At 32.7% G+C, this 17,061-nt stretch overlaps 2 protein-coding genes across 2 annotated transcripts; one reads left to right on the forward strand and one right to left on the reverse strand.

Annotated features, from left to right (window-relative positions):
- Positions 1-5,385: 5,385 nt before the first annotated feature.
- Positions 5,386-11,087, reverse strand: LOC126717388 (probable aldo-keto reductase 1). The gene is made up of 7 exons (XM_050419071.1): positions 10,973-11,087; positions 8,363-8,530; positions 7,956-8,159; positions 7,587-7,759; positions 7,233-7,329; positions 6,507-6,660; positions 5,386-5,767 (listed from the first exon to the last, which is right to left on the reverse strand). Exons 1-7 carry the CDS (start codon positions 11,033-11,035, stop codon positions 5,589-5,591), a joined length of 1,038 nt encoding a protein of 345 aa, XP_050275028.1. The 5' UTR covers positions 11,036-11,087; the 3' UTR covers positions 5,386-5,588.
- A 2,000-nt stretch (positions 11,088-13,087) lies between these two features.
- LOC126719354 (uncharacterized) lies at positions 13,088-16,534 on the forward strand. The gene is made up of 4 exons (XM_050421921.1): positions 13,088-13,143; positions 15,234-15,436; positions 15,771-16,120; positions 16,307-16,534. Exons 1-4 carry the CDS (start codon positions 13,088-13,090, stop codon positions 16,532-16,534), a joined length of 837 nt encoding a protein of 278 aa, XP_050277878.1.
- The last annotated feature ends 527 nt before the right edge of the window (positions 16,535-17,061 follow it).

Below are 17,061 nucleotides of genomic sequence, written 5' to 3' on the forward strand. Positions count from 1 at the left end.
TTTTATAGTGCTTGCCGTGACCCGATTTTACTGTTTTAACCCTTAATTCCCTTTGTCTGGTCTGGGTGTACTGGCCGACCATCACTGTTCCGTCTGTGTGTTGCCCTCCTATCGCCAAACAAGGAAGAGTATTTTGTTTGCTAGTCTGCCGTAGCACCCTTTCCTGCCACGGTCTGGGTTGTTTCTCTCTCCCTATCCCTCATGGCATGTACCTAATGGTTCCAACTCAGCTTGTCTCTTTTGGGTAGTAAGCCATCCCAGCAGGACACCTCCCCAAAAGAGCTTGAGCAGGAACCATAAAAATAGATTTTTCCCCTCTCCCCACCACCAAACCATGCCCTCTGATCCCCAAAAGAGCCTGAGCAGGAACCATAATAAATCATTTTTATATAATATTTTTGAACATTATTAATTATTTTAATTGTTATCTTTCCATTGTACAATTTCATTATCTACCATGTCTTTTTGATGAATTGCTCTTTCATTTCTGAGATTTTATATTAATTTTCTATGATATATTTTTAATTTCCTAGTAATAACTTTATCAAGAAATCTTATTTGAAAATATGTTTTTTTTACTCCTTTCTTTTTTTCCTTAAGATTTTCATATGCAAAATTTTATTTTTAGTAAGGTTTTATTGTTAAAGATATTTACAAATAAAAGAAATATCATCTACAATATAAAACTATAATATGGCAAGAATAAAATAAAATTAACATGTAGCACAACAGAATCTAAGTAACAAACTCACTATAGTGACCTACTTAATCATTAAATCACCCATCAACATCAATCAACCCAAAAAAAAAAAAAAGATTTAACACATAATTTGATGAATTAATATTGACTACACAAGAATTTATTTTATATGTAGAAAATCAAATATTATGATTCAAGCATAAAATTTAACCAAAAAATATTATGAAAATTTATTATTTTTTAAACTAGAATTTTAATTTATCTAGGTAAGACAATGCATAATGAAAAGAAAGCTAAAATCAAATTTTCACTTTTGATTCTGTTGTTGAGAGGAGGAGGAAAAAAGGACTGTTTAGTGTAGGATTGTTTGGTTTGTGGTCATATGAGAGATTAGATTATTAAAGTTGACAATCTATTGTACAAAAGAGTTTCTTACAAATGTCCATCTATCCTGCCAAAAATTGCAAATGACCCTCCCTAAGTATCTTTTTAAGAAATTTCATAAAGTTGATTATCATTTTTTCTCTCGGATGGTTCATTCATTTTTCAAAATTCCAGAACTCTACCATATGCAAGAATTTCATATTGAGTTTTATCACGCATCAAACATGAACCAATGTTGCCCTATTTATTAATATATTTTTTAAGATAAGTCTTTATTTTTACGTCTAATTGATTTTATATCTAGCCTTGGGGTTAAGAGCATGTGAGGTCTCCTATCCTAATAAATTAGGCAATGAAACATTAACAAACCAATGAAATAGGTTTTGGGGGGGGGGGGGGGGGGGGGGGTTCATTTTTACCGTGTTTTTACTTAGAGAAATGCTATGTCCATAATATTTTCAAAACAAATCACAAGCGGTAGGTTGTTAGTTGTTGTTATGGGTGAGCAAAAAAGTAATTTAAGTTGTGAATTCAAATTAAAACCAATAACAACTTACTATCTATTATTTGTATTGAAAATATTATGAAAATTGTGTGAATGTAGCACCTCTATTTTACTTATCCTCTATAAGTATAACAGTTCACAAGACATTCTATTATTAAATAAGTATGGTAAGGTGTGATGGGATTAGTTACAAAGCAATACCATGCTCCTATCATTTTGGTCTATTATTGGGCTTACTATAGTATTGAAGAGTAGGATGCTCCAAGTCAAGTTGTGTGCCTTTGATTGGACTCATGGAAGCTACCTGGCCCCCCTACAATATTTCCTAGGATCTTGGAGGAATTTGTGGTCATTTGCTGGAAGTTTGGGGTCATTTGGATGTTCCAGCTTCCAAGAGTACTTTGGGTGTATTTTAGTGATCTATGTGCGTTCTTGGGAGGCATTTTGGTACTTTGGGTGTTTTGAGGGTATTCAAGCTATTTCGGTAAGATATGGAGAGGGGGTATTGTAAATGTATAAATTTATGGGGGATTTATGTAGCCATTGTAAGTTGTATGGGTTTATGTAATTGTCTATAGCTAGGAGGTGTTCGTGTAGTTGTTGGGATTTAGGGGTTGTCAGTGTAAATATGTAAAGTTGGGAGTTGGGCTTGGGTTTAGGTTATTGACTCGGTGTAACTGAGTTGGGCTTAAGAATTTTGACGGGCTTTGCTGTGTAGATGATTGGACTTAGATTTGAGTGAGGCTGGCCTTGGGCGTGTTAGAGAAATAAACTGGGCTAGGTAGTTTTAAATAAATTGGGCCGAGTTTAGGCCAGTTTAAAAAAGATGAGTTGGACCTATTTGGGTTAACCCACATTAACTAGATCTCATTGAAATCTTTATCCACCCGTGACACTTCAATGATTTCATACAATGCCCATCTCATCTCTATATCTCTTTTTGATGAACAGCAAATATTTAAGGAAAAAAAAAAAAAAAAAAATCTCATTCTCTCTATCTCAAACTAGGATTTCTTTGGATCAGTGATATGCTGTTTGTGGATTACTAAATAAATTGGATAAAAGTACACAATACAACTAAAAGAAAAGCTATATAATGGGTTAATCAACCAAATACAAGAAAATTATGATTGAATTTTTCAGTGAAATTACATACATTTTTATTATAATTTTATTTTGTAGTAATTAGTTGTGTATATATATAAATATATATATTTTTTATGTTTTCTTTTACACGAAACTTAATTTTTTGTTGATAAACATATAGCAACTAGCAAATTTAGAAGGTAAAATTTTATTTTAAGAAAATAAAAAGGAGTAGCTGTTTCCAAGTACTACTTCTATAGGTTTTATCAAAGTAAAAGTCCTACTTTTATGAGAGATCTTTTTTGTTTATGTTTGTGGCAGGAACGAGCCATCAGCACACTCATGAAGAGAAATTTTTTCTATTGAGTGATATATTGATATTAGAGATATTACCCTTTTTTTTTTTTTTTTGAGAGGAAGATATATTACAAATTGGATTACATAAAATTTATAAATTGATTTGTCACAAATCATAATAAAACAATTAAAATATGCATTTATTAGATTATTGAAGTTCACAAATCTCATTTATTGCCACGTTAGTTTCTTTGCTTTATGCAGTAAAATTTATAATAGTTTTAGCATTTTCTTTTTTACTTTTTCTGTTTTTTATTTGATAAAAATTTTAATTTTATCCATTACCTAGTACTTGAGGCTCTATTGGTTAAGGTTTGGGTATCTTGTTGCACATAGGCCTTAGGTAATTACCTAGTTTGTCTAGTGGTTTGGTTCTGCCTTGTAATCCCACTTTGAAAGAAAGTTAAAAAAGTGTTATAATCTCTTTAGTATAGTTAGAGTCAAAGAAACCAAAACAAAAAAACAAAAAAAAATTGAAATAAAAAAATAATCATGTGAAAAAACAAGATCATTGAAGTTGGCATGAAATTAGGGTCGACACAAGAGTTAGGCAAGAATTGGATTGATCGAGACGAGAGGTGAGTCTTTCTGTTGCTCTATGTCTGAAGTTTGCTCAATTGAGATACCATGTAAGTGAGGGGTGAACTTTTTGGACTTGAGATTTTGCATAATTCGCTCAAGTGAGTGTCATGCAAGATTATGCAAAAATAGGGGGTGTTTACCCTTTAATGGCCAAACATTGTACCACTTGATATGATATTTAAACATTTGTGAGCATTGGAAAAAATTTTCTATCTGTTTTCTAATAGTTATAACACATTGGAAAAACATTATTATAATAACAAAGAAGAAGCCTTATGTGACAAGATTAATTAATAAATAAAAATTAAAGAACAAACTCCAAAAAAATTCTAATAACGAAAACTAATGAACATGTTGGAAAAACTGGTTTTGCGTCTCATACAAAACACACGGCGGAAGCAACACAAGTATCTTGTTCATTCATATAAGATAATATGTAATATCTAGAATTTTAGAAACAAAGAATAGAAATGCATACCTTGATGGAGTGAAATTCAAAACAAAAGAACGAACTTGGGAAAACCTTTACTCTTCACCCCAATTCCACAGATGCCCAAGACGTGTGGTCTCTCAATCAATTATTGTGTACGTTGATTTTCCTTTGGAAAAGTGTATTTACAAGATTCTGTAAAAAAAAAACTGACTTATCTTCCTTTTAATCATACATATGTTTTAACTGTCTTGGTAGTTACTTTATTTAATAACTCTTATTAAATAAATAATTGATTATCTAATTGGATTAACTTTTTGGGCCAGCCCAATTGGGCTAAAGTGTGTGACTTGGGATGGGACCAAAGAGACAAATAAGACTCTAGCTCCAATGGGTTTCGGACTTATCTGTCAACTCTTGACAAACTCAAAACTACCATTAATTATATTTAATACCACTTTATAAATATAATTGCACTCCAGGCTTTATTAATAAAATTAAATCTCAAGACTTTATTATCTAAACAATTAACCCATTCATGAAAATATTCGTAATAATACAAAGTCATAATATATAATTGCCACTTTGAAAATTACTACCTTTTAATTCTTGAGTACCCTGTTTAATCCTTTAAATTATATATATATATATATATATATATTTATTTATGAAATCAAATTTCATAAAATATAAACTTTAGTAACTCTTTACTAAAGTGGTTAGGCCTAACACTCTAAATAACCAAACTCATTAAAATTATCTCAAGGGAATATTTTATATCTCTATAAAGAGACAATGAATTCCATCTTAAGGATATATGTTCTTTTAGCACTACGTGTGGCTGTCCAACATACTGAAGTTTTGACCATTGAATTAGATCTCATTCCTGATATATCAAAACAGCCTACATTTCATGATCGAGATCACTATCCTCTCAGGATTGAGAGTTTATATAAATTAAAGTCGTGAGATTTATTATTCATTTGACAGTCGTTAAAAGAATAATAAATCTCACAACCATCCAGTTCAATTTGTCTTAACTCTTAAAACATATCAACATATCAACTAGAAGTCTCCACTTCCATAATTAAGGCAAATCATCTTAGTTAATATGTTATAGTCTTTGCAGATGAAATGTCGAATTTTATTACTGACTACGAACTAAAATTTTGAGTTTACAAAGAACTTGCGATCCATATCTTCTGTAACTAAATCACGTAAATCACATACTATACATCTCATGAACTATATGATAATGCCCAAATATTCATGTTACCATTATTTTAGATAATAATAAAAAACTTTATTAATCATAACATTAAATCATACATAATGTCATACAATAGGATTTAAAGGCACTAATCCTAACAGAACAAACTGCCAAAGCACATTGGTGCCATTCTCAAAAAGGTTTACATAATAATGTTGCTAGTTTTGCAGTGTGAATGACATAGCTAGTTATTTAATATAAATCTGGCCGTTCATTTCACCAAAACATAGCATTATTTAAGTGGAATGGACATCATCCATGTGTAAGTAGAGAATTAATTTTTTGGAGGAGTGTTGGCAAACTTCCAGTGAAAATGATCCATGTTTTGAAAGCTTATACTGCCAGCTACCTCTTCCTTTGGTACAGCATCAGATATCTCTTTGAGCTCTTCTTCCGTAAGTTTCAACTTCAAAGAGCCAACATTATTCTCCAGGTTCTTGATCTTAGTAGTCCCTGCAAAAGTTCAAGGAAAATGAATGAACAATATACAAGATTTGGCACATTGGAAAATAAAATCTGGCAAAACAATTCCAAAGGGATCTTAAATCAAAAGGAAATTTTTATACTACATAGATACTTTGAGAGAATATGAGCATATTAGTGAACATTGATTTTCAAATTCCACGAAACCAAACTACCACTCTTTCAAAAATTATGCCACAAACATGAACCCAAACTAAGCTCTTATTTAGTTATGACTGCAACCTAACACTTTGTTTATGAATATGTAATACTAACTAAAATCTGAGTTTTTCTAAGGCTGTTATGACATTATAGGAGGCATTATCTATATACTTTCCAGCCATGAAATGGGTTGTTTATTTATGTGACAAACTTTGAAACTTGAGGCAGGAACTCCTTATGGAAATTGGATCCGTATACTTTTGACATTTTCCCTTCATGACTAATTTGATGTTTTGTCTCTATAAGATGCAGGTGTTCTTCATTCTACATGTTGCAGCTTAATAGGGAGAAGAGCATTTCATAATTAAAATCAAATTAATTTTAATTTGTAGCACAAAAATGAAAATAGTATTAATAACATTGAGTAGAACTTCAGCCACTTGTTTTGTCTCTTTTTTGTGAGGAAAATTTCAATATTTTTGATGAGATGAGGAAAACTTAAATATGCGGCTCATTTAAACCGATGCAATTAATAAGGGAAAAAGAAAAGATTAAGAAAGGCAATTACCAGGTATGGGCACAATGTCATCTCCTTGTTGGAGAACCCAAGCAAGTGCAAGTTGAGCAGGAGTGCATTGGTACTTTCTTGCAAGTCCTTCTATTCGACTAAAAATGGCCTTGTTCTTGTCCAAATTTTCTCCCTGGAACCGAGGGTGCTTGTCCTTAAACAAAAAGAGCCGGCTGTCAGTTTAGTTAAAGCATCTTTATTGTTATTATTACTATTGTTGATAATATTAAGGAGAAAGGCCAAAATTCTTGAAATCCTTATGCAGATGGTTCTTAAAATATGACAACAAAGGCTTAACCCCAAAACTTTGAAGTTGGCTATGGATCCTTAACAAACTAATTGCGATTGTCTGTGTATTCTTCTTTGATATTCTGTCATATCCAAAATCTGTCACATTCTTAATTGATGTCTGTTTTTAAGAAAAAAATTCAATAGTAGATGTTACACTGTGTAACTCTTTTAAAGCACAAACAGAATAAATATTGAATGGAATATAATGTGGCAAATTGAAAAGCTTGATAGCTAAATTTTCAAAATTTGACTTGGTTGCAATTTTTCAAATGTTATAGATGAAATTGGAACTTCTTGTAAACTGCAAGGACTAAAATAGGTACTGTTTTATTCAATGAACTTGATGAATCGTTGCTCAAAGAAAAATATCATTGTTTCCTAAAAAATCTTTGTATCTTACAAATGAATGACACAAAATATTGGTGAAATATGTACCAATATGCTATTTGGAGCCAAGTTTTCCACAACTCCTTTGCCAGCTAAAAAACCACGACCAAGAGGACTGTATGGAACTATTCCAATGCCAAGCTCCCTACATGTACAAAAATATTAAAATTCAAGAGAGCATACTCATGCTTCTGGATAAGATAATTAAATTATATTGAAATCAAATCTACACAAAATGGATGATTTTTTTTTTTTTTTTGGTTGCAACAATCATTCAAAAAGAACAGTAGTGTTGCAAACGCAAGAATTAAAAAAAAAAAAAATGGAGAGAGATATAGGATACATGGAAGCATTGAAGACACCAAAATTTATAGAAAAACATCGTCTTTGAACTGAACAAACCTGCAAAGTGGAATTATCTCATCTTCAATCTCACGACTCCAGAGAGACCACTCCATTTGTAAAGCTGTGATGGGATGCACAGCATGTGCCCTCCTTATTGTGTCTGGGCTAGCACCAGATAGACCAATGTACTTGACCTTTCCCTCTTCTACCAATTTCTTAAGTTCACCAACCTACATTCCAATAGGATGTATCTAATTAAATTTGCCACCAAGATCTCACCATCACTACAATGAAATAATCTTTTCTGAAATTCTCTGCAAATTAGACTTGCAAAGAATTTGACAATTTCAAGTTAAAAACAAGAAATAATTCAAAAAGGGCCAACCATTGCTGTCATGTGGTTGAAAGAGCAAGAGAATGACTTACAGTTTCTTCTATAGGTACATTTGTGTCTACCCGATGCTGATAATACAGATCAATGTATTGCACATCAAGACGCTTCAAGCTAGCCTCGCAGGATGAGCGAACATACTCAGGGCTACCATTCACTTCCATCTGAGGAAATCCAATTTTTTTGATACCAAATTTGGTGGCTATTTGAATTTTCTCTCTTGGCAACTGCTTCAAGGCCTGAAAAATATGAACTTCTCTTAGTTAATATAACAGAGTTTTCACATGGTCCAGATTGGTAATCAGTTCACTAACAACAGAACTTATAGAAAATAGTTTGACAAAGACATTTCCATATCAGTGACCATCTTTAGATTTACTACCAGATGGGAAAATGGCCATTTGACTTTGGAGCTAGTCAAATTAAAATTGGTGTCATTTACCTTTTCAAGAAGAATTTCATTAGTATGGGGTCCATAAATGTCTGATGTATCAAAGAAAGTGATTCCCTTACTGAAAGCATACTTTATTACTGCTATTCCATCCTCCTCAGGGAGTGGGGAATTGTACAATCCACTCAGGGTCATACATCCAAACCCTAACTTTGAGACCTGGGGAAAAAAAGAGTCAAAGATTACAGAGAAATGAACAAAAAATTATAGAGAAAACTATTTCTTAAAACGTATAAAACTTGTGCATCTTGAACAGTGAGAAAGATCAACTGCAAGATTTTAAATAAAGATTTGAAGGATTTATATGTTTGGTTAAATCTATTACTAAACTTTCATGGTTATAGGTTATTTATGAAGGTCCAACCTTATGTTGGGAGTCTTGGAGGAAGAAAGAAAGACTATATAAGGTCTGAAGTCTCCAGTCTTTCTATCAATTTTAATTTCTTTGAAGCCTCCCACATGACAACGTATGAAGCACATAAGATTTGAAGGACTTTACTACATACATTATTAATTTCCAAAAACAGAAAAGATTAAGGAGCAGGGTTTTGTTGATTCCAGAATCTCGTCGTAATCTCTATTATATAGTATAGATGATTACCCAGTACATGACTATACAAATGACATTTAAAATTTTAAACTCAACATCCCCCCTTGTCCTCCAAAATCCATCAAATTAGTATATGTGCATCGGATTCAAATAAATGGAAAACTTTTCTTAGTATATACTAGGCAAGAGAATTCTAATTACTCTTCAACAGACAGCATCTGTCATACTCCTGTCTTCACAAGATAATAGCAAATCTCTTCGGACTTAAACTTTACTTAAACAAATTGACAATCACCTCAATCTGTTTATTCCATCATGTTGAGCTTGGTTCTCAGGTATACAGTTTGCTGTATTGGTGTCATAAAAGAGTTTTAAGGGCATCATAACCTCAAAATACAATTCAATTATAATTATAACCAAATCACTCAAAACTCGTCTTTCTTTATCACCAAAAGAGGATTCTCACTATGCCAAATCTATTTAGTTCATCATGTTGAGCTTGGTTATGGGGGTACACAAATGGCAGCTTTGCTATTGTAACAGTCTCTTAAGGGCATCATAACCATAAGTCACAATTCAATTATAAGTTTCCAAATTGATCTAAACTGTAGCCTTTTCATTCCCAAGTAAACTTGCTGCCAAGAGTAGCTTCTCATTATGTCAAAGCTTATAGATTCTTTCCTATTAAATCATACCTCTTCTCTCTGAGGTTGATCCATGTAAAAAGTACCTACGTAACTGCAGCCATTAACTACTTATGAAACAAATATTTGCTACAAGGTATTTTTTTTTTTAGGTCCATAAGTCTAAACCAATGTTGCACTTTGGAGTTTGGACCAATATTCTGTTTCCAGCAGCTTAAGATTCCTAGTTCCAACAGAATAATGAGTTCTAAAGCGATAGAATTTTACCCCAAAAAAAAAAAAATACTTCTAAATTTATTACACATGCGTTCATTTTATTTTATTTGACATAATTAAGATTAGGTTGAGATTATAAGGCCCACATTAAAAATTAAAAAGTAGAACACTCTGTATGAAATGGTAGAGTAATACACTAATACTATAACTGGGACATTTGATCTATATTATTTTTCTTTGTCGTTTCTTTCTTTACCAAACGACATCTCATTTATTTTATGTATTAAGAGAAGTAGCTCTTGAACCTGTACGAATATGTTGCTGCTGAAATGAACCATAAAGGTAAAAAATATGCTATTTGATGTCGGATTTTACCCATGCAGTTCGTATAATATTTTACATTTTTGATTCACAAATCATAATCAACATAAGTAAAATACTTTATTTTATTCGATTATGGCTAGGGACTATTGATAGATTAGACTAAAATTAAAGTACGTTACAGAATTAAAGGTAATTAAAGTAGAATTAAATTTGCTTTCTTGACAAGAGTATGGTAAGCAAGAAAAGATTATGGTATAGGCAGCCAAACCTACAACTAGAAGCCACTTACCATCGCACGAAGGAATGGCCTCTTCTGCTTTAATATATATTTTATTTTTTTGAGAAGATCTTTTGCTATAATATATATAATAATAATATAATAATAATAATAATATATAGATAATGGGTATGCATGATTTTCCTTCACAAAAAGATACGCATAATATTTTAGACTGAAACTAATAGTCAATTCACTTCCACAAACAAAAACAAAAACAAAAACAAAAAAAAAAACAACAAAAAAAAAAAAAAAAAAAAAAACTAGTAGTTAATGATATTGAGTTACAGTAGATGGATTCTCGTAACTTTAGAGAGTATTTGGTAAAATAGTTTGAAAATTGTTATTTGTAGTTTTTTGAAATACGTGTGAGTGAAAAAATATATAAAAATGTGTGTAATATTATTTAAAATGTAAAAATGTGAGTTTGAGATTGATGACCAAACAGGCCCTTAAAATCCCAAATAGATCAAATTATGCTTATGGGTTTTCAAAGAAATGTGAGCTGAACATATATAAAATGGGGAAGTTTCTTGAAAAAAAAAAAAAAAATTTGAAATGGTTGTTCAAGGAATGCCATTGGTATTTACCTCAAGGCCTTGATTGCCCAGTTTCACCAAAGGAATTTGGAGTTCGTTCCGTACTGCCATCATTCAAATTGTGTGTTTTTCTTTTCAAGATTATTTTCAATGTCTTAAATCTGTTTCTTTCTAGGATAATTTTGCTGGGCAATTATCATTAAATCTCAGATATATATAGTAGTACCAGTAGAGAGGTAAAGAGTAAAGACTACAGGATGTTTTGAAACAAAACTCAAAACGTAATCGCTGATGGCAAGTTCAAAGAATTCTGACGACATCCATGGATATGTACCTACTACCTACCTAGAACTAGGAGTTCATTTTTTACTTTTCCAGTGTCGGCGCCAGGCAAATAAAAGTATCTAGAGATGTTTTGAAATGAAACTCAAAACATCATCACTGATGGCTACAAGGATTGAATTCAGTTGGAAAATTTTAGCGATAGTTTCCTATCTAGGTGTACTACATTAAGGGTCTATTTGGATAGAACTTATTTTGCTGAAACTGAAAACTGAAAACACTGTAGCAAAATAATTTTTAAATGTGTAAATAGTGCTGTGGGACCCATATTTAATGAAAAAGTTGATAAAAAATAAAATTTGTGGGTCCGTGAACAGTGCACGGATGCACTGTTCATGTTGCGGCTACTGTTCATGTACAGTACATGAACAGTAACCGCGTTGGGGTAAAACGCGTGCTCCAAAAAAAAAAAAAAAAAAAAAAGGCAAAACGCAGCAAACAAAACGCCGTATCCAAACTCCCTCTAAATAGGAAGAGGTATGATTGAATTCAATTGTGTTATATTTTTCTTTGTTTGGGTAAAAGGGTTAGACACTTTAAGGTTTCATACAAAAATTTATTAACATGATATTATCTTTTTTTTCTTGGGTCATGCTAATAGGTGTTCTTAAAGTCATGGTTAATAATTTATTTTAGAAAAGTTTTGACACAACTTTTATAGAAAACTAGTCGTAGACCCATGTGTAGTAGTGGTACACTCATCCTTAGGCCAAAGGCTTATAAGGCATGAGTGGAAAGCGTCTCTCCCCAATGTGGGATTGAGCAAAACCTTGAGGGTTAAGGTTCAATGCTATTTTCGAAGAGGACAATATCTTATTGGGGAAAGATTTTCCCTCCCACAAATCATATTATATAATATTAAAATATTACATTCTTATATACTACCTTTAATTCTTTACAATGCAATATGATAAAATCTAACCAAAAAAAAAAAACTTAAAACACAATTAAATTAGATCAACCTAAAGTAGAGTTCTAAAAAACACAAAAATTTCTCAACCTAAAGTTGAGATGCAAATTATATATATATCACCAAAAATTGAGAGAGAAATAAATTTTTTTGTGAAGAAAAATTATGCATATGATAGAAAAGAGAATGCCAAATTTATACTAAAAGGATAACAATAAGAAGAAACAAAATAAATGGAAAGATGAAGAGTGACATTAAGAGAGAGGGTAGTAAGGAGATGAAAATGTAAAGAGAAAGAGAAAGAGAAATGTTGGAGAAAATGTAAATGTTAAAAAAAGTGAGTACAATTTAATTTATTTAAATTTAAATAAAATATTATATATTTAATTAAAAAAAGAAAATATAAATAATTTAATTATATATGGAGGATGCGACTGAATTTAAATATTGAATAAAATAAGATTAAAAGATTAAAAAAGTAAAAATAATATATATATATATATATATATATATTTATATATATATAAAACAAGAAACACCAAATTACCCCAATCATGTTATGTAATAGAATAATATGTACTATATTCTTATATATTATCTTTTAAAAAAATTTTATAACACAATAGTATAATATTTAAAAATCAAAGAGAACCAAAAAAAAAAAACTTAAAACACAAAACTAAATCGTACCAACCCAACGTAGAGTTATAACAAACACAAAAATTTATCAACTTAAGCAGAGATGCAAGGAAAAAAATACTCCAAAAATAATTTTTGTGTGTGTGTGTGTGTGAGAGAAAGAGAGAGAGAGAGAGAAACAACCTTTCTGTGATGAAAAACTATGCAAAAAATGGAAGAGAGAATAACAAATTTATAGAAAATGGTGTGAATATGAAGAAACAAAATAAAGGAAAATGAATGGAAAAATGAATAGTGACATTAAGGTTGAGGATAGTGGGGAGATGAAAAGGTAAGGGAGGAAAAGATGAAGAGACAAAATAAAGAAAGATGAAAAGGTAAATGCATGAGAGAGGTTGAAGAAAGTGAAATTATTAAAAAAAAGGTAAATGTTAAAAAAAAATTATAGGAAAATTGAAAAGAAAAAGGATAATGACATGGATGCTAATGTGGCTCAATGTAAGCACAGTAACATTAAACGCTACGTTTTAGCTTTTCGTAATATATAGATTAATTTTTTTATTATGCAATAGTATAATATTTAACAATCAAAGAGAACAAAAAAAAAAAAAAAAAAAAAAAAACTAAATCGTACCAACCCAACGTAGAGTTATAACAAACACAAAAATTTATCCACTTTAGCAGAGATGCAAGAAAATAAAAAAATAAAAAATAAAAAAAAACTCCAAAAATTATTTTGTGTGAGAGAGAGAGAGAGAAAGAGAGAGAGAGAGGGAGGAAGAAACAACCTTTATGTGATGGAAAACTATCCAAAGAATGGAAGAGAGAATAAAAAATTTATAGAAGATGGTGTGAATATGAAGAAACAAAATAAATGAAAATTAATGAAAAGATGAATAGTGATATTAAGGTTGAGGGTAGTGGGGAGATGAAAAGGTAAGGGAGGGAAAGATGAAGAGAAAAAATAAATAAAGATGAAAAGTGATATTAAGGTTGAGAGTAATGGGGAGATGAAAAGGTAAAGGCATGAGAAAGGTTGGAGAAAATGCAATTATTAAAAAAAAGTAAATGTTAAAAAACAATTATAGGAAAATTGAAAAGAAAAAGGATAATGACGTGGATGATGATGTAGCTCAACGTGAGCACAGTAATATTAAACGTTACGCTTTAGCTTTTAGTAATATATAAATGGAAAAATCTTTTAAAAAATTAATTTTTTTTCTTTTCCTATAAAAACTTTCTTTAAATGGATTATTAATCATTGCCTTAATGTGTTTGTTTGGAAGTGAAACAGGATGGATGGAAAACTTTGGAGAGAAAATGTTAAGAAACTATAATTCCATTGTAGTGTAATTGTACATGTGGACCTTATTGATTGTAACAGATGGTAGTTAGTAGTTAGTTACTTTGGGGTAATGGGTTACCACACTAGTTAATAAGGTAAAGAGTGGTTAAGAGGGTGAGTTAGTTGTATTGTGAGGATGGGTCAATTGTACTGGGGTTAGTTAGGAATACACCACGGGTATAAAGGGGGCACTGTGTAACAAAACAGGTTTATCCAGTGAATAATACATTGCTATTCTCTCTCTCTCTCTCTCTCTCTCTCTCTCTCTCTCTCTCTAATCTTCCATAGAGGTCCGGTCCCCTTGAATTGACCAATCCATTTCCCTTTCTATACACTAAAAGAGCCTAACGTTTGGTATTAGAGCCTCTGATCCATTCACACCACCATGATTGAAACCTATTCCACTTCACAAAATTCTAATTTGCAAAATTCAGAGAAACAGAATTTAGAGAAAATTGCGGATTTAGCAAGGATCTCTGAGAATCATGAACATGCATTACAAGAAATCCAGAAGCAATTGCAAACCATCACTAGGTTCATGCAAAAAGTTGCTGAAACAGAGGAAAAACGCCAACAGATCCCATTGCTTTCCATAGTCAAGCATTGAAAGCCAAGTACCTTTATTTATCCACTTATGAGACTGAATTGATGGCTTTAGCTTTTGCAGTAAAAAAATGGAGACCTTATTTGTTGGGAAGGCCTTTTGTGGTTAAAACTGACCACTAAAGCCTCAAGTTTCTGCTCGAACAGAGAATTGCCACCCCATCTCAGCAGAAGTGGCTTGCTAAACTCTTGGGATATGCTTTTGTTGTGGAATATAAAAGGGGTTGTGATAATAGGGTAGCTGATGCCTTGTCCAGATAGTTTGGGGTTGATTCTAACTTGCCTGCTTCTAGTTCTGATTCCAAGACAGGTTGCTTGATGCTCTTGACTGTCCCTAACCCTACTTGGTTGGATGGATTGAAAGCTAGCTATTCATTAGAAGCTTCTGTCCAATAACTTATTGCTGCTATCCAAGCTAGTTCTCCTCCTAAAGGCTTCACTTTTCAGAATGGGTTATTGTTTTATAAGGGCAGGTTCTTTGTTGGTCCATCTTGTCCCCTTAAGCTTCAATTTTTGCATCATGTTCATAGTAGTCCCTTAGCTGGCCATTCTAGGTTCCTGAAGTCTTACCACAGGGCTAAGAGTGACTTTTATCTGTATGGCATGAAGTTTGACCTCAAGAAGTTCATTAAGGAGTGTGACATTTGCCAAAGGATCAAGTCTGATATCCTCTCCTGTTGGTTTACTTCAACTACTATCTATTCTTACTACTCCTTGGACTGATGTGAGTTTGGACTTTGTGGAGGGTCTTCCTAAATCTATAGGGTATGAGGTTATCTTGGTGGTGGTGGATAGATTGACCAAATATGTGTATTTTGTTCTTGTCTCACATCCATATAATGCAGCCAAGATTGCCTCTCTTTACATGCATCATGTCTTTAAATTACATGGCATGCCCTCTTCTATTGTGAGTGACAGGGATTCCACCTTCACTTCATTGTTTTGGTCTGAATTGTTTAGATTGCAAGGCACTGTTTTGGCCATGTCCACTGCCTATCACCCTTAAACAGATAGGCAGACTGAAGTTGTGAATAGGAGTTTGGAGCAATATCTAAGGGCTTTCACTATTGATAGACCTCATCAGTGGGCTTCTTGGCTACCATTGGCTGAATTTTGGTTTAATTCCTCCTTTCATACTAGTTTGCAACTAACTCCTTTTGAAACTTTGTATGGCTTTCCTCCCCCTAAGCTCCAAGGTTATGTGCTTGGTACTACTAGGGTGGATGCCTTGGATTCATTGTTAAGTCAAAGGCAGGTTGTTTTGGACACCTTAAAGGTTCATCTGGCTACTGCTCAAGCTAGAATGAAGACCCAAGCTGATAGGCACAGGCAGGAGAGGTCTTTTGCAGTGGGGGATTGGGTTTTTCTGAGATTGCAGCCCTTTAAATAGAAGTCATTGGTTTCCAAGGGCAGGTGGAAGTTATCTCCAAGATATTTTGGGCCATTTCAGGTATTGAAGAAGATTGGTAATGTGTCTTACAAGCTGAATTTGCCAGCTTAGTCAAGAATTCACCCTGTTTTTCATGTGTCAAGTCTAAAACTGAAGCTGGGTCAGCATGTCACACCCTTACCTACTCTGCCTCCTGTTGATGAATCTGGTCAAGTGTTTACTGAACCAGTGGTTGTTCTACAAAAAAGGACCAAGTCTTTGAGGTCTAGGGTCATCACAGAAGTCTTGGTGCAGTGGTCAAGTGCTTCTCCTGATGATGCAACCTGGGAATCCCTTCATCAGCTACAACTCTCCTTTGCTCACCTTGTGGGCAAGGTGCTTTGAAAGGGAGGGGTAATGTTAGGAAACTATAATTCCATTGCAGTGTAATTGTACATGTGGACCTTATTGATTGTAACAGATGGTAGTTAGTAGTTAGTTACTTTGGGGTAATGGGTTACCACACTAGTTAATAAGGTGAAGAGTGGTTAAGAGGGTGAGTTAGTTGTACTGTGAGGATGGGTCAATTGTACTAGGGTTAGTTAGGAATACACCACGGGTATTAGGGGAGCATTGTGTAACAAAACAGGTTTATCCAGTGAATAATACATTGCTATTCTTTCTTGCTCTCTCTCTCTCTCTCTCTCTCTCTCTCTCTCTCTCTCTCTCTCTCTCTCTCTCTCTCTCTCTCTCTCTCTCTCTCTCATCTTCCATGGAGGTCCAATCCCCTTGAAGTGACCAATCCATTTCCCTTTCTATAAACTAACAGAGCCTTAACAGAAAATAGAAAGGAAAACTTTTTTGGATTGTGTTTGGTTGAGTGGGGAGAAAGGAAAATAAATGGTGGGACCCCAATGTTTTCTCCTAGGACC

This window comes from Quercus robur, chromosome 3 (assembly GCF_932294415.1).
Source record: "Quercus robur chromosome 3, dhQueRobu3.1, whole genome shotgun sequence".
In the NCBI taxonomy this organism is placed as follows: domain Eukaryota; kingdom Viridiplantae; phylum Streptophyta; class Magnoliopsida; order Fagales; family Fagaceae; genus Quercus; species Quercus robur.